The following is a 14,432-nucleotide window of genomic DNA, read 5'->3' as shown; positions in this document are numbered from 1 at the left end:
AAAAAAAAATCCAAATCCACACCGAACATAGGAGTCAAAGTTCTAAATGGAGGCAGAAAAGTTCTGAGGATGGTATGTTTGGAAATTCTTTTATGTCTGACGTTGTCAAAGCAGACATGTGACATCCTACGTACTGGCAGTAGTCCGAAGCTTTTGTATGCTGGCTGGACGTCAGGTCATGGGGAGAACACAACCCATATGTAAAGAATTTTGCAACAATGAATAGAAAGACATCATATAAAACTTGTCAGGCTTTTAGGGGCTTGAGGCTGAGAATCTGGGTGCACAAAATCCAAAGAGATGGTATCCTCAAAGCCCTCCAGACTAGCGGTATAGCTACAGGCTCAGGGGTGTACATGTTCAGTAATTCACAGTACCTTTTATGGGAGTCAGAAACTTCTTTACCTACCCATTTGAAAAAAAAAAAAAAAAAAACAATCTGCTACTCTGTCACCAAAGGCACACACTGTTCTTACTTAATAGTATGCAGGGCTCCCTATGCATAAGGGCCTACAGTTCATAGACTCTTTGCACTGAAGTTAAGTCACTAAGAGCAAGACTTTTTAAATCAGGAACTAAACAGTCACCAAGAAACTTGGATTTAAAGGAGACACGGTTAGGTTTTCAATCACAAAGTTAAGGTCACATGAGGGGTACAGAGGTTTCTTAAGTGTTTTAGATGAAAATCCTCTTGAGAAACTGCTTCTTAGTAGTAAGGGAAGACAAAGTAGAAGGTAAACGGTAATGCCTGAAAGTAACATGTTATTAAAGCAATGGGAAAGCCCTAAAACGTCCTCTGAGCTACTGCACAATTGCAGGCTCTTCAGCTTTTCTGGGTACTTTTAACACGGATGTGCATCATAAGTACAACCCTTTTCCATTTTGATAAACATGATTTCTTAGTGTTAGATTTTCCTCACTTTTCAAAATAAGCAAAAATTCCCAGAACAAAATGAGACTAAAGAATTGCTATCCTGAGATGTATGGATGCTCTAGAGCCCCTTCATCATTACTCAGTAAGGTACATTTCTGTGAAGGCTGTATGGGACCCTATTGAAATTGATCTCACAGGAACATCATGGATATCTTGGCCATGCCAGGGCTACCAGGCCTTGTGCAGCATAAATTGTGAGGAGCAGTGGGATGGAAGAAAATGCATACATTAATCTTCTTCTGTAGGGACTGGATCTCATGAAGTTTTTGATTAAACCAGTAACAAGGTAAACCAACTAAATGTCTTCTAATTACAAAGAATGTTTTTTTTTCAAGTGCCTTTGGCTGAACACACAATTTCAACAGAATAAAAGCATTTAAAAATTCAAAGCAAATATTAGAAACACAAAAAGGTATTATATAATTCTTTTGTTTTACAATTTACCTGCTCGTAACTTTAAGATACTATTAATAAAAATTGCATCATCAGACCATATCAGCCATGTTTATTCAAAAGCTTCCAGCATACTTATCCTGTCACCTCCCCTATATACAACATAATTTATATCCAAAACATAAAACATGTTTAAAAAATCTTAATGTAGGGAATGTTTAATTAAACAAGGCATTGTTCTTGTCACACTTTGAAATTGTATACATGTGTTCATAAAGTCTTACTTGTAAGTGAAGCTCAGTTTTTCCTAGATAATATGGCACACGGGTTAAATGTTTTGTCACATAAACAACCACTGAAGATGTACAGTTAAAATTACTTGGACATGTATAACCATATCAGAATGACTGGCCATAATGTTCAGTCCTTCATGAAAGAAATGAATAAATCTACACCATTTACAGCATTCACCTACTCATTATCCTCTTTAATACCTATTATTGGAATTATGTAATTCAAATTTCAAACTGTTTATTACCACTAAACTAAATCTTGGTCTTTCACCCATTTTCTGCTTTAGCTCTTCAGTATTAAAAACACTTTTCACAGTGCTTGATAATTACATTTGTAATACTATTAGAGTCTACATTTTGACTTCAGCACATAGTTTTTACAAAAGTATCATTTGCATTCCTAGATGTATCATTAAAGGGGCTTACAAAATTGATGAGTCAACTAGATTTAACGTCTCAATTTTCCAATCATTCCTTGAGGTATCCTCTACTGACCAACATCTCTTTTAAAAATATATTTCTTCAATAAAATGCAAGTCCTAATTCAACTACTTTTATATTAAGGAGGTAAGTCTGAAAAATCCTTTTTTTTAGCATCAATACACCTATTTTGGGTTATTGTTACTAACAGTGGGAACAACATGGAAAATAAAATGGTGGGAAACTGATATATGACATGTACGAAGAGGTACGGAAAGAAGAAAAAAAAGGAAGGGATGAAAAGGAGATCACAGAAAGAAAGCAAGTAAATAAGCTAAAAATGATGACTAGTGAGAAAAGGAATGAGTGGTATGAACAAGTAATGCATTTTTTTCTTTTATATCAATGAAGTGATTTATCAGACAATGTTAGAAATGTTATAAAGCAAAGAAGGAAAAGGTATGATGATTTCTATGAATCTAGGGACTTTTGTGTAAAATGTTAAATTCCCTGTTAAGAGAAATATGAAATATAAAGTAATAAAAGAATGTACCATTATTGCAAGATAGAAGAAACTACAAAACATTGTTTATTTATTTTCTTAGAATGCAAAATGAATAAGTCTTTTTAGGAAAAGTTTAAAAATGTATACAGTTGGGAAGGTCTCAAGATAACGAATGTGGAAATTATACTGTATGGTAAACATCAAAAAGGAAGGAAGGAAGAAAGAAACTAATAAATGGGATCAAATTATTTATTACAATTTGGGTATTGTGAAAAACAAGGTGTGAAAGACCATTACATAAATAGAATATGTTTGTGGAAAAAGTATTGGGAAGGATAGATGAAAATTTAAGAAACAGTAATGGAAAAAGTTATGTACTAAAACTGTGTTGCATTACTGATAAAATTGTTAAAATGATTTATGAAAACAAGATGACTAATGGGCTGCAGAAATGAATACATAACATGTAAATAAATGCATGCATGTGCGTGTGTGTATTATCTACATAAATAAATAAAGCGGCCCCTACTCTTTTTTTTTTTTTTCTTAAGTACCTTTTACATCTGAGCTACCACCAAACTCAGGCATTCGAGTCTGAGGTTTAATATCTCATCGGAAGGACATGCAACTTTGAGCAACTCATTTTACCACACCAAAGGCAATGGCTCACTGCTACATTTAGACACCTGTGCCTAGCAGATCTTTGTTAAATTTACAAACTAACTGAGACAAACACACTTTGGTCAAAAGTTTCTAAAGAACCAACATTTGCTGGCAAAACTTGAACTAATTAAATCCCTGAAACATACCTCACCATTTTACAATGCATTAAAACTATTTAACCAGTTGATACTTACCTTCTGATTGCTGTTTTCTAGTTTCCTTCTTCTCTTTTGCTCTTTTCTTTGTTGCAGCTTCCACTGATGATAATGCTGCAACAGAAAAAAAATATTGCTTCACAAGTGCAGAGACCGCTGTCAATTGCTAGTCAAACATTTCACTGTCATGATACTGATGTAGGTTGAGCAAAGTTTGCTCCTGGCCACAATCATTTATGTGCTGTGCCCCTCAGTGCTATTGTACTGCCACCAGTAGAACGCAGATCCCCTACGGTTAGTAGTTGCTGTACCAGTCGTGTTCAGAAACAGTGTTTGTATTGCTGCCCTAAAATCACTCAAAATATTCAGAATTAGCTGCATCCTTACTTTGCTTAATTCTTCTACATCGAACACCTAACCAAGTTACGAATAGTAAGCATATCATTAGCACTTAGACCAAACTAAATCCAAGAGCTATCTGGACAAAATGGAAAGTAAACCTGTTTTTCTTATAGCAGTTAATAGTTTCATGCAGTGCAGGAACTACCATATGCTTACAGATAATGAACTTCTACTTGGCTTAAATAATTCAAAGTGTGAGAAATGCAAATATCTGTGCAAGCTGGAGGTATCCTTCTTACACAAAAAGATAGCCAGTCAGCACTGCACACTAATGAAGACATCTTATCACAACTACAAGTCACTACTGAAGCCTCCTAGGATTATGAATACTAGACCTGACAGATATCCACCACCATATCAGCACCAATGACACACACAGTAAAGAGTCACTAGAATGTACACTGAAAACCATCAAACACCTCAAATTCCATGAGTACAAATAGCAATGTCTTACTAACTGATGACTCTATTGTCAGGTACATGAATTCCACAAGCAAGACTCCATAGAGACAAGGTTGCAGTTAGTTGTCTTTTAGGCAACAAAATATGTGGCATCACAAGGGATCCAGAGTCTCTCTCACCAGACAAAAATGGTTAGATCCTAGTAGTAGTCCATGTGGGTGTGAATAATTTTTGGAGCACAATGCCCAAGGACCTGCAGATAGATATGTTGGATCTCACTATGCATGTGTCCAACACAGACAAGACATTGGTCATGAGTAGAATCCTTCCCACCCAGAATGATACCTACATACAAAGAAAAGATGGCTGATTTCACAAACTGTCTTAACAGTTGCTGTAATGGGGGAGGGGGGGGGTCCAGCATGGGTCAACATGGCAAGTGATGACTGATAGTCCAACTTGCTTCTGCAAGGAAAGTCTGCACCTCTTGTCGAATGAAAGCTCTCATATACTAGCTAAAGCCCTTGATACGTACACAGTTTTCTAGTGGACATTCTAGTGTTGCCATTCCGAACCCTAAACTGAACCTTATTAAGGTGGTGGTTCTCAATGTCAGAAGGCATAAACTGTCTGCTCCTGAGAATATATAGTTACTTAAGACTTGGCTTCACTGCAAAGACAACACTCCCTCCATACATGGAATTTATGTCTACCATGTATTTAGGCCTTAAAGAAACTGTGGCAGCATTTCCATATTTATCAAGGACCACATCACATCTAGACAAATTCAGAGAGACCCATAAACTGAACTTGCTGAACTCTAACTTAGCCTGAACAAGACAAACTATCAACCTACAGCCTGCTAGAGGACACCCTTCATGTCCACTTATGACCATGTAAGATTCTTAAATGTGCTTGATGAAACAGCTTTATAATGGGAGACTTCAACTATCTCTCAATAAACTGGAATGTCTGTAACTGCAAAGTTGGGTATGCTCAGGCAGCCTTAGACAAAATATACGAATTCCTTGGGATAGACAGTTAAAACCAACTAGAGGACATAATATTCTTAACTTGGTCCTAACTAATAAAGCCACTTCATGGATCATCCCAAATTTTTTCAATCCCCAGTAAAGTTCAACCATAAACATATAACCTTTTATTTCAAAATCTTTAAATCATCTTCAGTCAATATTTTTATTTATTGTTTGTATGTTAACGGGGTTAGTCCAGCTGGGCATGTGGCCCTTATTGTTTGTTTGTTAACCGGGTTAGTCCAGCTGGGCATGTGGCCCTTTTTCAGTGGAGACCCGAGGAGAAAAGCTCCAGTACATAGTATAAAAATACAGAAATTCACAACATTACAAAATACAGAATGTGACCTCATTACAACAGACAAGATAAGTTACATAGTAAAACTGTACAGAAATCACAGTTTTACAATAAAATATATGTTGTATACATTTAAGAGGCTGCCAGTTTGAGAATATATGTAAAATAAGCCAGAGGCTTGCATGCATAAGATTTTTAAGAAAAATGTATAGAGAAAAACCTATGACATTTTGTTAGCTTTGGCAATGAAAAGTTTATATAGGTGAGGAGTTAGTGGTGAGGGTGATTTAGGTGGGAGTATGTGAAGAACATTCCCATTTGGAGGACAGATGGGAAAGAAGCATGGATTTGAAGTTGTTATGATTTGGTAAGTTACGTAGAGGGGGGGGGGGTAGTGAGTTCCAGAGTTTGGCTATGGTGTGGGATAGTAGTAGTTGGCCAGGTGGATGTAAGGGTTTGTGCACTTGTAGGAGGTTTTGGCCTTTGGATCTTAGGGAGCGGCAGGGTGTGTAGGGTATGAGAGATTTGGCAAAAGAAGGGCATTCTGTTGGTTTGAAGATGAGTTTGTGGGCTGTTTTAAGTTGTAGGTATATTAGGTGGTTGGGGAGTTCTAGCCAGTTGAGGGTGTGTAGAGTGGCAGTGATGGGAAGAGTTCTTAGAATTGGTTGCAAATTTGCAGATTCTGTTGTAACAAGCTTCGAGTTTGGAACGGAGGCCAAGTTGTAGGTTGGGGGATAGGGGAGAAGGAGGGTAGATGCGAAGGTTTGTCAGAAGGCAGGAGTGAGGTAGCAGTTGTGTCTGTAGAGGAGATCGATTTTCTGGTGGGTATTTTTGATTGCGGAGAGGATGTGGGAGTCGAATTTTAGGTTTTCATCAATGGTAATGCCAAGTAGCTTGGTACTGGGAATGATTTCTAGAGGAGTGTTATTGTGGCTTTTGATTGAAAATAGGTCTCTGCTAAATTGGGAGGTTTTGGTAGGAGTGAAAATCATTAGTTTTGTTTTGTTGGCATTTAGGGCTAGGTGACTGGATTGCATCCATGGTTCTGTTTTGGAGAAGGCTATTTGGGTTTTGAGTATATGTTTGGAGGGGCAGGAGGCTGAGCAGATGATGGTGGAGCCGTCAGTGTATTGAATAACCGAGGTGTTAGGGATGGAGTGGTGGAAGTTGTTGATGAATATGTTAAAGAGGAGTGGACCCAGTACAGATCATTGTGGAACGCCTGTGAGTTTAGTTAAGAAAGGGGAGGTTGACTCTTTCTATTGCACAGCCTGTTGGCACATGGAAAGGTAGCTGGAGAACCAGGCTAAGGTTGAGGGAGAGAGGTGCAAGAGTGAGAGCTGGTACAGGAGTAGGGCGTGGGAGATGGTATTGAATGCCTTTGAGAGGTCTAGAAACAGAGAGGATACATATTTGCTGCTGTCACGTGCTAGGTTGACTGTCTCAAGAAAGGAAAGGAGGGCTGTCATGGTGCTGTGGCTGGGGCGGAAGCCGTGATGGGTGGGAGAGAGGAGGTTGTGCTGGTTAGGTATGGCATGAGTTGGGAGTGGATGTTTTTTTTTTAGAATTTGAGAGAGAGGAGAGAGTATAGCTATGGGCCTGAAGTTGGTAGTGTCTGTGTTCTTACCACCTTTGTGGAAAGGGATGATGAATGTGTCTCGCCAGATGGTTGGTACATAGGATTCATGCATAGATCTATAAGAATAGATATGGGATAGTCTATTGATTCAGCGGACAGTTTAAGGAAATTTGCTGGAAGGTTGTCTGGGGCACAGCGGCATGGTTTTAGCTTTAGGAGTAGTCTTTTTATAGTGGAGACAGGTTTAAGGGAGAAGGGGGGTTGGGGGGCAGGGTGAGGGGGTTGTGTTGGTGTGGGGGGTTAGGGAAAGTGGAGGATAGTTTAGCTATGCAATCTATAAAGAATGTGTTGAATTATGCGGCTGTTTCAAGGCTGGTGAGCTTAGGATCAGGGCAAGGGTTGGCTTTATTACCAGGGTTGAGAATTGATGAGATGGAGGTCCAGAATTTCTTTGGGTTAGTTGAGTGCTTGGATTGCAGATTGCAGTAGTAGGTTTTGCGATCTTTTATTAATTTGTTGGCTAGGTTACGTAGATGCTTAAATTCTTGGTGGGTGTTTTTTTTTCTGTTTTTGGTAGTTTCCACTTTTTGTCTCATTGTTTCATTATCTGTTTAGTTTCCTGGGATAGCCAGGGGCAGGGATTAGTTTGGATGCATTTGGATTGGAGGGGGGGCTAGTTTATCTAGTAGGGTAATGAAAGTATGGTTAAAATACGATACAGCGTTATCTAGTGGAAGGCTTCTTAGGGGAGACCAGTCAGTAATCTTAAGGCATTCTGAGAAGATTTCGGGGCTGAAGGAGGTTAGGTTGCGGGATTGGTTGAGTTGGTGTTGTTTATGTGAGAAGGTAGGCGGTCTACGAAGGCTGGTAGGTGGTCGCTTAGGCGGTCTGGTATTATACCTGCATTAGTGGTATGGTTGGGGTGGGTTGTTAATATCCAATCAATGATGGTACCGGAGGGTACCATCTCTATTTGGCCTGGTTGGAAGGTTTACAAGTTGGATAAAACTGTAAAGGTTGATTGAGTGAGTTGGGGTGTCTGAGAGGAAGGAGGCCCAGTTAATATTTATGTCACCTAGGATGTAGGTTTCATTTTTGATGTTGGAGCTAAACCAAGACAGGATGTCTACTAGTGTTTTGGTATTGTCTCCAGCTGGGATGTAGATGGAACAAATGCAAATGGATTTGTATTTGTTAAGTTTTAAAAAGCCTACAGTCATTTCAGCATTGGCAAAGGTTGGGATGGGGTTGGACAATGGAGTAAAGGTGAGAGTGGAAGGGTAGATAATAGCTACACCACCTCCTTTTCTATGAGGTCTATCATTACGTATGATATGGTAGCCAGGAGGGAGGATTTTCGTTGTCTTTGATGGAGGGTTTAAGCCAGGTCTCAGAGACTGCAGTTACATCAGGCTGGTTTATGAGAGTCAGGCATGAAGGTTGGGAAATTTTATTACGGAGGCTTTGTGCATTTGGGGTGGTGAGGTGAATAGACTTGGGTTTGTATGGTTTGGAAGTTGGGTTTGGGTGGGTAATGCTGAGGTTTGGACCAGGGTTAGGCAAGGATTTCTGATGGACAAACTACTTCAAACTCTGTGATGAGCTATCCAAACTATCTCATAACATTACCAGACCCAACAACCACACAATTGCTATTTTACAAAGGAATTTTACACTCACATAGAAAATGGCTGTCTCTAATGTAACTAAATATAACTAAAAGTTTATAAGTAAATCACCCTGGTAGCCCATTAGTTTAAATAAACTGTACAATAAGAGGCAGTAAGGGAAACAAAACATCTTAAATCATACAACAGATGCATAATTCCTTTCATTAAAAGCTGCATCAAAAATAACAGTGATGAACTTAAAGCTACTGACAGAACTAATAAGGCAAATCATGAACTTAAATTAGGTTTTAAAGCAAAAGATATTAAAGCTTTCTTTGGTTTAAATTCACAGATTCATTGGTAGTCCATGGCCACTGTCTTATGACCATTCACACCCTGCAAACACCCTCCCTTAAGGCCTCACTTTTTTTCCAGAAGAGCTGTAGTTAGGAAAAGGGGGTATTAGGAAGCTAAGGAATAGCACACATCCGCATTCTGAACTTACCTTAAATGGTGCCACTAACTCAGATCCAGGAGACCAAGCAAATGTACTAGCAGACCAGCTTGGAACAAAATTAACCCATGAAACAACTACCTTAACTCCACAAATTCCTGAATCCCTTATGCCTCCTAATACCACAAGAGAATACATACTGGAGGTGGTCTCTAAAACCTAACACACTATCTTCCATGGATCGTGATAATTCATCTTTCGGAATGGGCAAAATGTTTGTTCTCCAAAAGAGTAGAAATGTACAGGTAAAGCCCAGCAAAAAGAACAGTTCTGAGTTGTGCTTACCCATAATAGTAGATGCTCCAATTCTTCACTTCTGCAGTAAACTTTAGTCTATATAGGTTGTTCCCTAGCTAGGAAACAAGAAACCAGAGTGTTTCAAAAAGCTTGGGCTTCCCCTCATTCCCTCACTGTGGCTGTTGATTGGCTAATTCCAAGAATGGAAATCAGCATCCAAAGTGAACCCTTCTTCAAGACTTTCTTCCCCGTACAATGAAAGAACCTAATAATCCTGCAACAACCAAACAACAAAACAAAGTACAAACAAATCAACCCTGCTTTATATTCCAACAATAACTAACGGGATATTAAGTAGGAATGCATTTGTTTCAACTTTATATGTTTTACTGTTAATACAACAGTAAAGGGATAGATGGTGACTGCAGCACAGGGTGCTAGCTCCTTTGTGTTTGGTTTACGTATGTAACTTGTCTAAAGCTAGTGGGGTTTGGTTTTATTTATCTGACTGCCTTAAGAAAAAGGCTTAAAAAGGGGTATTTTTTATCTTTATATCTATGAGATTTTTGATCTTTTTTACTTGAAAGTTTGTTCATTACAAGAAAATTTTGCAGTCACCCTAATGTTATGGTGGACATAAGGCTTTGGTTGAAGCCTAGTGTTTTCAAACAAACGCTAAACTATTTACTTATAGTGCACTAATTAGGCCATTATAGGGCAAAACAGGTCACATCTACGGCCAGTGGGTTTGGCATTACTGGTCTGAATGCTTTAATAATGATTTAAAAATACAACATACAATTAACGGCATTCACACCCATACAGCTAAAATACTTTTATGTCCTTAAAATGTACTTGCATACTTCCAATGGGTCTCCGTCAAAAGAGGTTTTACAGTATTAAACACAGTGAAGCCTCTGGCTTGTAATGTACTTTTTTGTGTATTTGCCTACGAGTTTATTTATTTATTTTTTATTTTTTGTGAATGTTTACTTGCCTGAGTAAGAGTCACTAGGATGAAATTGAGATCTTATAGTGGAGACTGGCTCTTAATGAAAAGTTTCATAAGGAAATTCTCTTTTATGAAGCCTTTGCAAACTTTTTGGGAAGCTAAGGATGAAGATTTGAAGCCTTGATGGAAACTATATATGGCTGACAGATGAACCTTAATCATGGAGTAACTAGAACCAGAGTTAAACAAAGCTGCTAAAAAAATAAAGAAAATGAGGGTAAAATGGCCAAAAAGGAGACTTATCTTTGATTTACTGCCACAAAGAGAATTTATTTCTACTTTTTCTTACAGCAGTGTCTTTTTAGTGGTGTCCTTTTGGATGGTTGAGATGACATGAACCACGCTTAAAGGAAAAAAGGAAGAATTCTTGGCCATCATTGTAATTCAAAAACTACATAGTTAACTTCAGCAAGGAAGTGTTTAGATCAGGACTGCCAGATGGGTGAGACAACAAATCCAAAAGTGATCTAGCAGCCAGGGTCGTTTTGTGAAGTTACACCACAGTATGGGAACCAAATCTGCCTGAGCCAAAAAGAAGCAATAAAGATAATGGAGGCCTTGCAGAGGCATCACGAAAGGAGAAGAGAAATGGTTGAGAGGAGTTCAGGTGACCAATGGATGACCAGAACTTCTTGGGTGTTTATCCCTGTGGAGCAATCTGGGCAAAACAGCTGCTCCATTTGGTAATGGTCAGGGATGCAAACAGGTCACAGCAAAAATCACTGCACTAATGATGGACTACTCATGAGGCATCAATATGCAATAGTTGAGCCTGTGTGATAGGTTGGTCGACCTGGAATGTGCATTGCAATTAGAAAGCCCTGTGAAGGGGTCTAGCATTGCTACACTTGCATAGCCTCTCTGCAAAACAGGTATGATCAGGTCCCCCCTTGATGGATGATATACTGAACTACTGAAGAGTTCTGTGTGGATCGATATCATGCTCTGTGAAAGGAAGTCTTGAAACGCCTGCAATGGTAAGATGACTGCCCTCATCTCCAGGACACTGACATAAATATGGGCTTCTTGTTGGGACTATGTAACAATGGACTGTGCTTCCCTTGAAATGCACCCACCCACTGAAGAGCCATCTGTGGTGACATCGGCAGATAGTAGGTATACTGAGAAATAGATGTCCTGTCAGTAGTGAGGGTAACTGTATTCACCAGAGCAGATGTCTGCATACTGAAGAGAGAAATGTAAGAAAATCAAGAGGGTAGTAAGTGCTGAGACTGTTGCATGCTGAAGGTCCACTATAAAACTCTCATGTGAAATCTAGCACAAGGGTTTAGGTGAACACAGGTTGCCATCACACCTAATGTCTGTAGTACCAGAAAGGCTGGTGGTGATACTGCTTGAAGAAGCTTGGAGATACGGGATCTGAAATTGATACGTTTGTCTGGAAGTTTTGTAGTTTGTAAGCTCCAGATGGTATCCACTGAACTCTACATTTTTACTGGGCTCCACTTTGGACCTTAGATCTGCTGAAATGCCAAAGAGCAGACACAAGGTGAAGCAAACTGTCTCTTGCAATGATAAGGCATTATTTTGTTAAGACAACAAGAAGCCAGCTGAACATGTGGATCCTTTTCACTCTGTGATGTACTAAGACTATTGTCATGTACTTCATGAACACTCGGAGTGGCTGGTGACACCGAAAAGGGCAATATTCAAAACTGGCAATGACTGGCTCCTAGCCAGAAGTGGAGGTTGCTTCTGCATGGTTTATTGTTCTTTATGTGGAGATAAGCATCCTGAAGGTCTACTGAGCACATTCAATAAAGGTTTCTGCAAGCAAGGAAGGACTGACTGCACTGAGACCATCCAGAGACCATACAGAATGTCATCTTTACATAGAGGTTTAATCTGAGTAAGCCTAAAATAGGCCTGAAGTTAATTGTTTTGTTTGGAACTAAAAAGAAAGAATATGGAATAAAGAAAAGTTGTGTACAATTTTAACCATAGATCTCCTTCTCTTCCATGTTGCAGTATTCTACATGTGGGTTTACTCCTCTTACTTCGCATACATCCGGCCAGTATGCAAAAGTTTTCAGCCTTTCTGTGGTGCATTGGATGTCTGACGTGGCTGTTGAAACGTGGGCCACAAAAGTGACGTCTGCACACACCAGCACTCAGAACTGAAAGCCCCAGTCACGGCCAGTCCTAGGAAGGGTAATGCCAATTCTGAGCCATCCAGAAAGGAAATGCAATGTAACAAGAAGGGAAGGAATACTGCAACATGGAAGAGAACAGCATCTATGGTTATGGTAAGATTTTACACAACTTTTCTATGTCCTTCTATTCCAATGTTGCAATATTCTACATGCGGGTGAGTGCAAAAGCTCATTGAATGGGGAGGAAGTCTAGAGGCCGTTTCCAGGAATCTGTGAAGGACAGCCTTGGCAAACCCCACCCTGGCTACAGAAATATGGTCTAGTTTGCAATGCTTGGTGAAGGCACATACTGATGACCAAGTGGCTGCTGCCAGAACAGAAGAGGTGTCCAGGCCTTTGAAGAAGGTTCCTGAGGAGGCCATAGCCCTGGTTGATGTGCCTTGCAAAGATTTTCCATGGTATTGGTAGCAGAAGGTGATGGCTTTTGAAATCCATACAGAGATAGTCTGTTTGGATACTGCCTTTCCCAAGGCTCTAAAATGAAAGGAGACAAAAAGTTAGTCTGTCTGATAGACCTGTTTTTTTGGAAAACCCACGTTGTCTATGAACATCCAAGGAGTGAAGTACTTTCTCACTGTCCCCCTGCAGGTTAGGGAAAAAGATAGGTAGATGGATGGCCTGATTCAGGGACAGGTCATTCACCACCTTGGACATGAAGGAAGGGTTAGTTCTAAGAGTAACCCTGACATTGCAGGAAAACTAGGAAGGTTGGGATGGCCATAAGGGCTTGTAGCTCTGAGACCCTTCTGGCTAATGTTAAGGCCAAAAGTAGAACAGTTTTCCATGTACAATGTTTTAGAGAGGCTTTGTCTGTTGGCTCGAATGGCGGAAGCTTTTCCACAACATAGTTAAGGTCTCCTGGTGGAGGGGATGGTTTTCTGGGAGGTCTGAGGTGAAGCACCCTTTTGAGAAAAAGCTTAGCAGTGAACCTGAATGTTAAAAGGGGGTCCAGAGGAAGGCATGCTGAAATTGCAGACAAATGAGCCTTAATGGAAGAATAACCCAAGCCTGACTGCAGTAGTTCACACAGGTAAGACAGGACTAAAGGAGTCTCGCTCACAAGCAGGTCCAACTGTCTACTGTGACACCATAAAGTGAAACTTTTCCACTTGGAAAGGTAAGGTTTTCTGGTATTTGTTTTCCTGGCCTCCTGCAAGACATTTAACACATCCTCGTCATAAAAGGTTTCTGAAAGGTATCAGAATCCTATCAGCCACAGGGTGAGGTGAAGTAGCTGCCACTGTGGGTGTATCTGGGATCCCTTGTGGTGCGTGAGAAGGTCCACTCTGAGGGGCAACTTCTGGTGATTGCCCTTGGACAGTTGCAGAATAAGGGGGAACCAGTGCTGTCTTGGCCTGTAGGGAAGTCACCGACAAGATTTTTGGTCTGTCCTGCTGAATTTTCAGCAGGACCTTCTGAATTAGTGGAAGGGGGGAATACATATAGAAATTTCCCCCTTCCATGAAATTGAAAAGGCTTCTGTTGCCGGTGCCTGTGGGTCTGGTATCCTGGAGCAAAAACCAGGAAGTTGCCTGTTGATGGAGGAGGCAAACAGGTCTATTTGAGGAATACCCCACCGGTGGACCAAATCCAGGAAGACATCCCTGTGAAGCATCCAATCATGGTTGCTTGTGATGGTTCTGCGGAGATAATCTGTCTGAGAGCTGAGAAGAGAGGGGGGATGTGGACCGCCTGCAGAGTCACTCCCTGTGAGGTGGCCAGTTCCCAAACTAGAAGAGCTAGTCTGCAAAGGAGGTATGACTTTGCCCCTCCCTGTTTGTTGAGGTACCACAGAACCGTGATGTTA

General features: G+C 40.1%; 1 protein-coding gene across 3 annotated transcripts in view; it reads right to left on the bottom strand.

Annotated features, from left to right (window-relative positions):
- Window positions 1-14,432, bottom strand: part of LOC122789133 (WASH complex subunit 2A-like) — a 2,558,205-nt gene that overhangs the window by 1,917,041 nt on the left and 626,732 nt on the right. For all 3 annotated transcript variants that reach the window (XM_044056354.1, XM_044056357.1, XM_044056356.1), the window contains exon 11: window positions 3,403-3,477. In XM_044056354.1, coding sequence (XP_043912289.1) covers window positions 3,403-3,477 — 75 coding nt within the window. The remainder of the gene's footprint in view (window positions 1-3,402; window positions 3,478-14,432) is intronic.

This window comes from Protopterus annectens, chromosome 14.part0, assembly GCF_019279795.1.
Source record: "Protopterus annectens isolate FY-2018-M chromosome 14.part0, PAN1.0, whole genome shotgun sequence".
Classification (NCBI taxonomy): domain Eukaryota; kingdom Metazoa; phylum Chordata; order Ceratodontiformes; family Protopteridae; genus Protopterus; species Protopterus annectens.
Note: the sequence above shows the minus strand (reverse complement) of the source record. Positions and strands in the feature narration are given on the sequence as shown.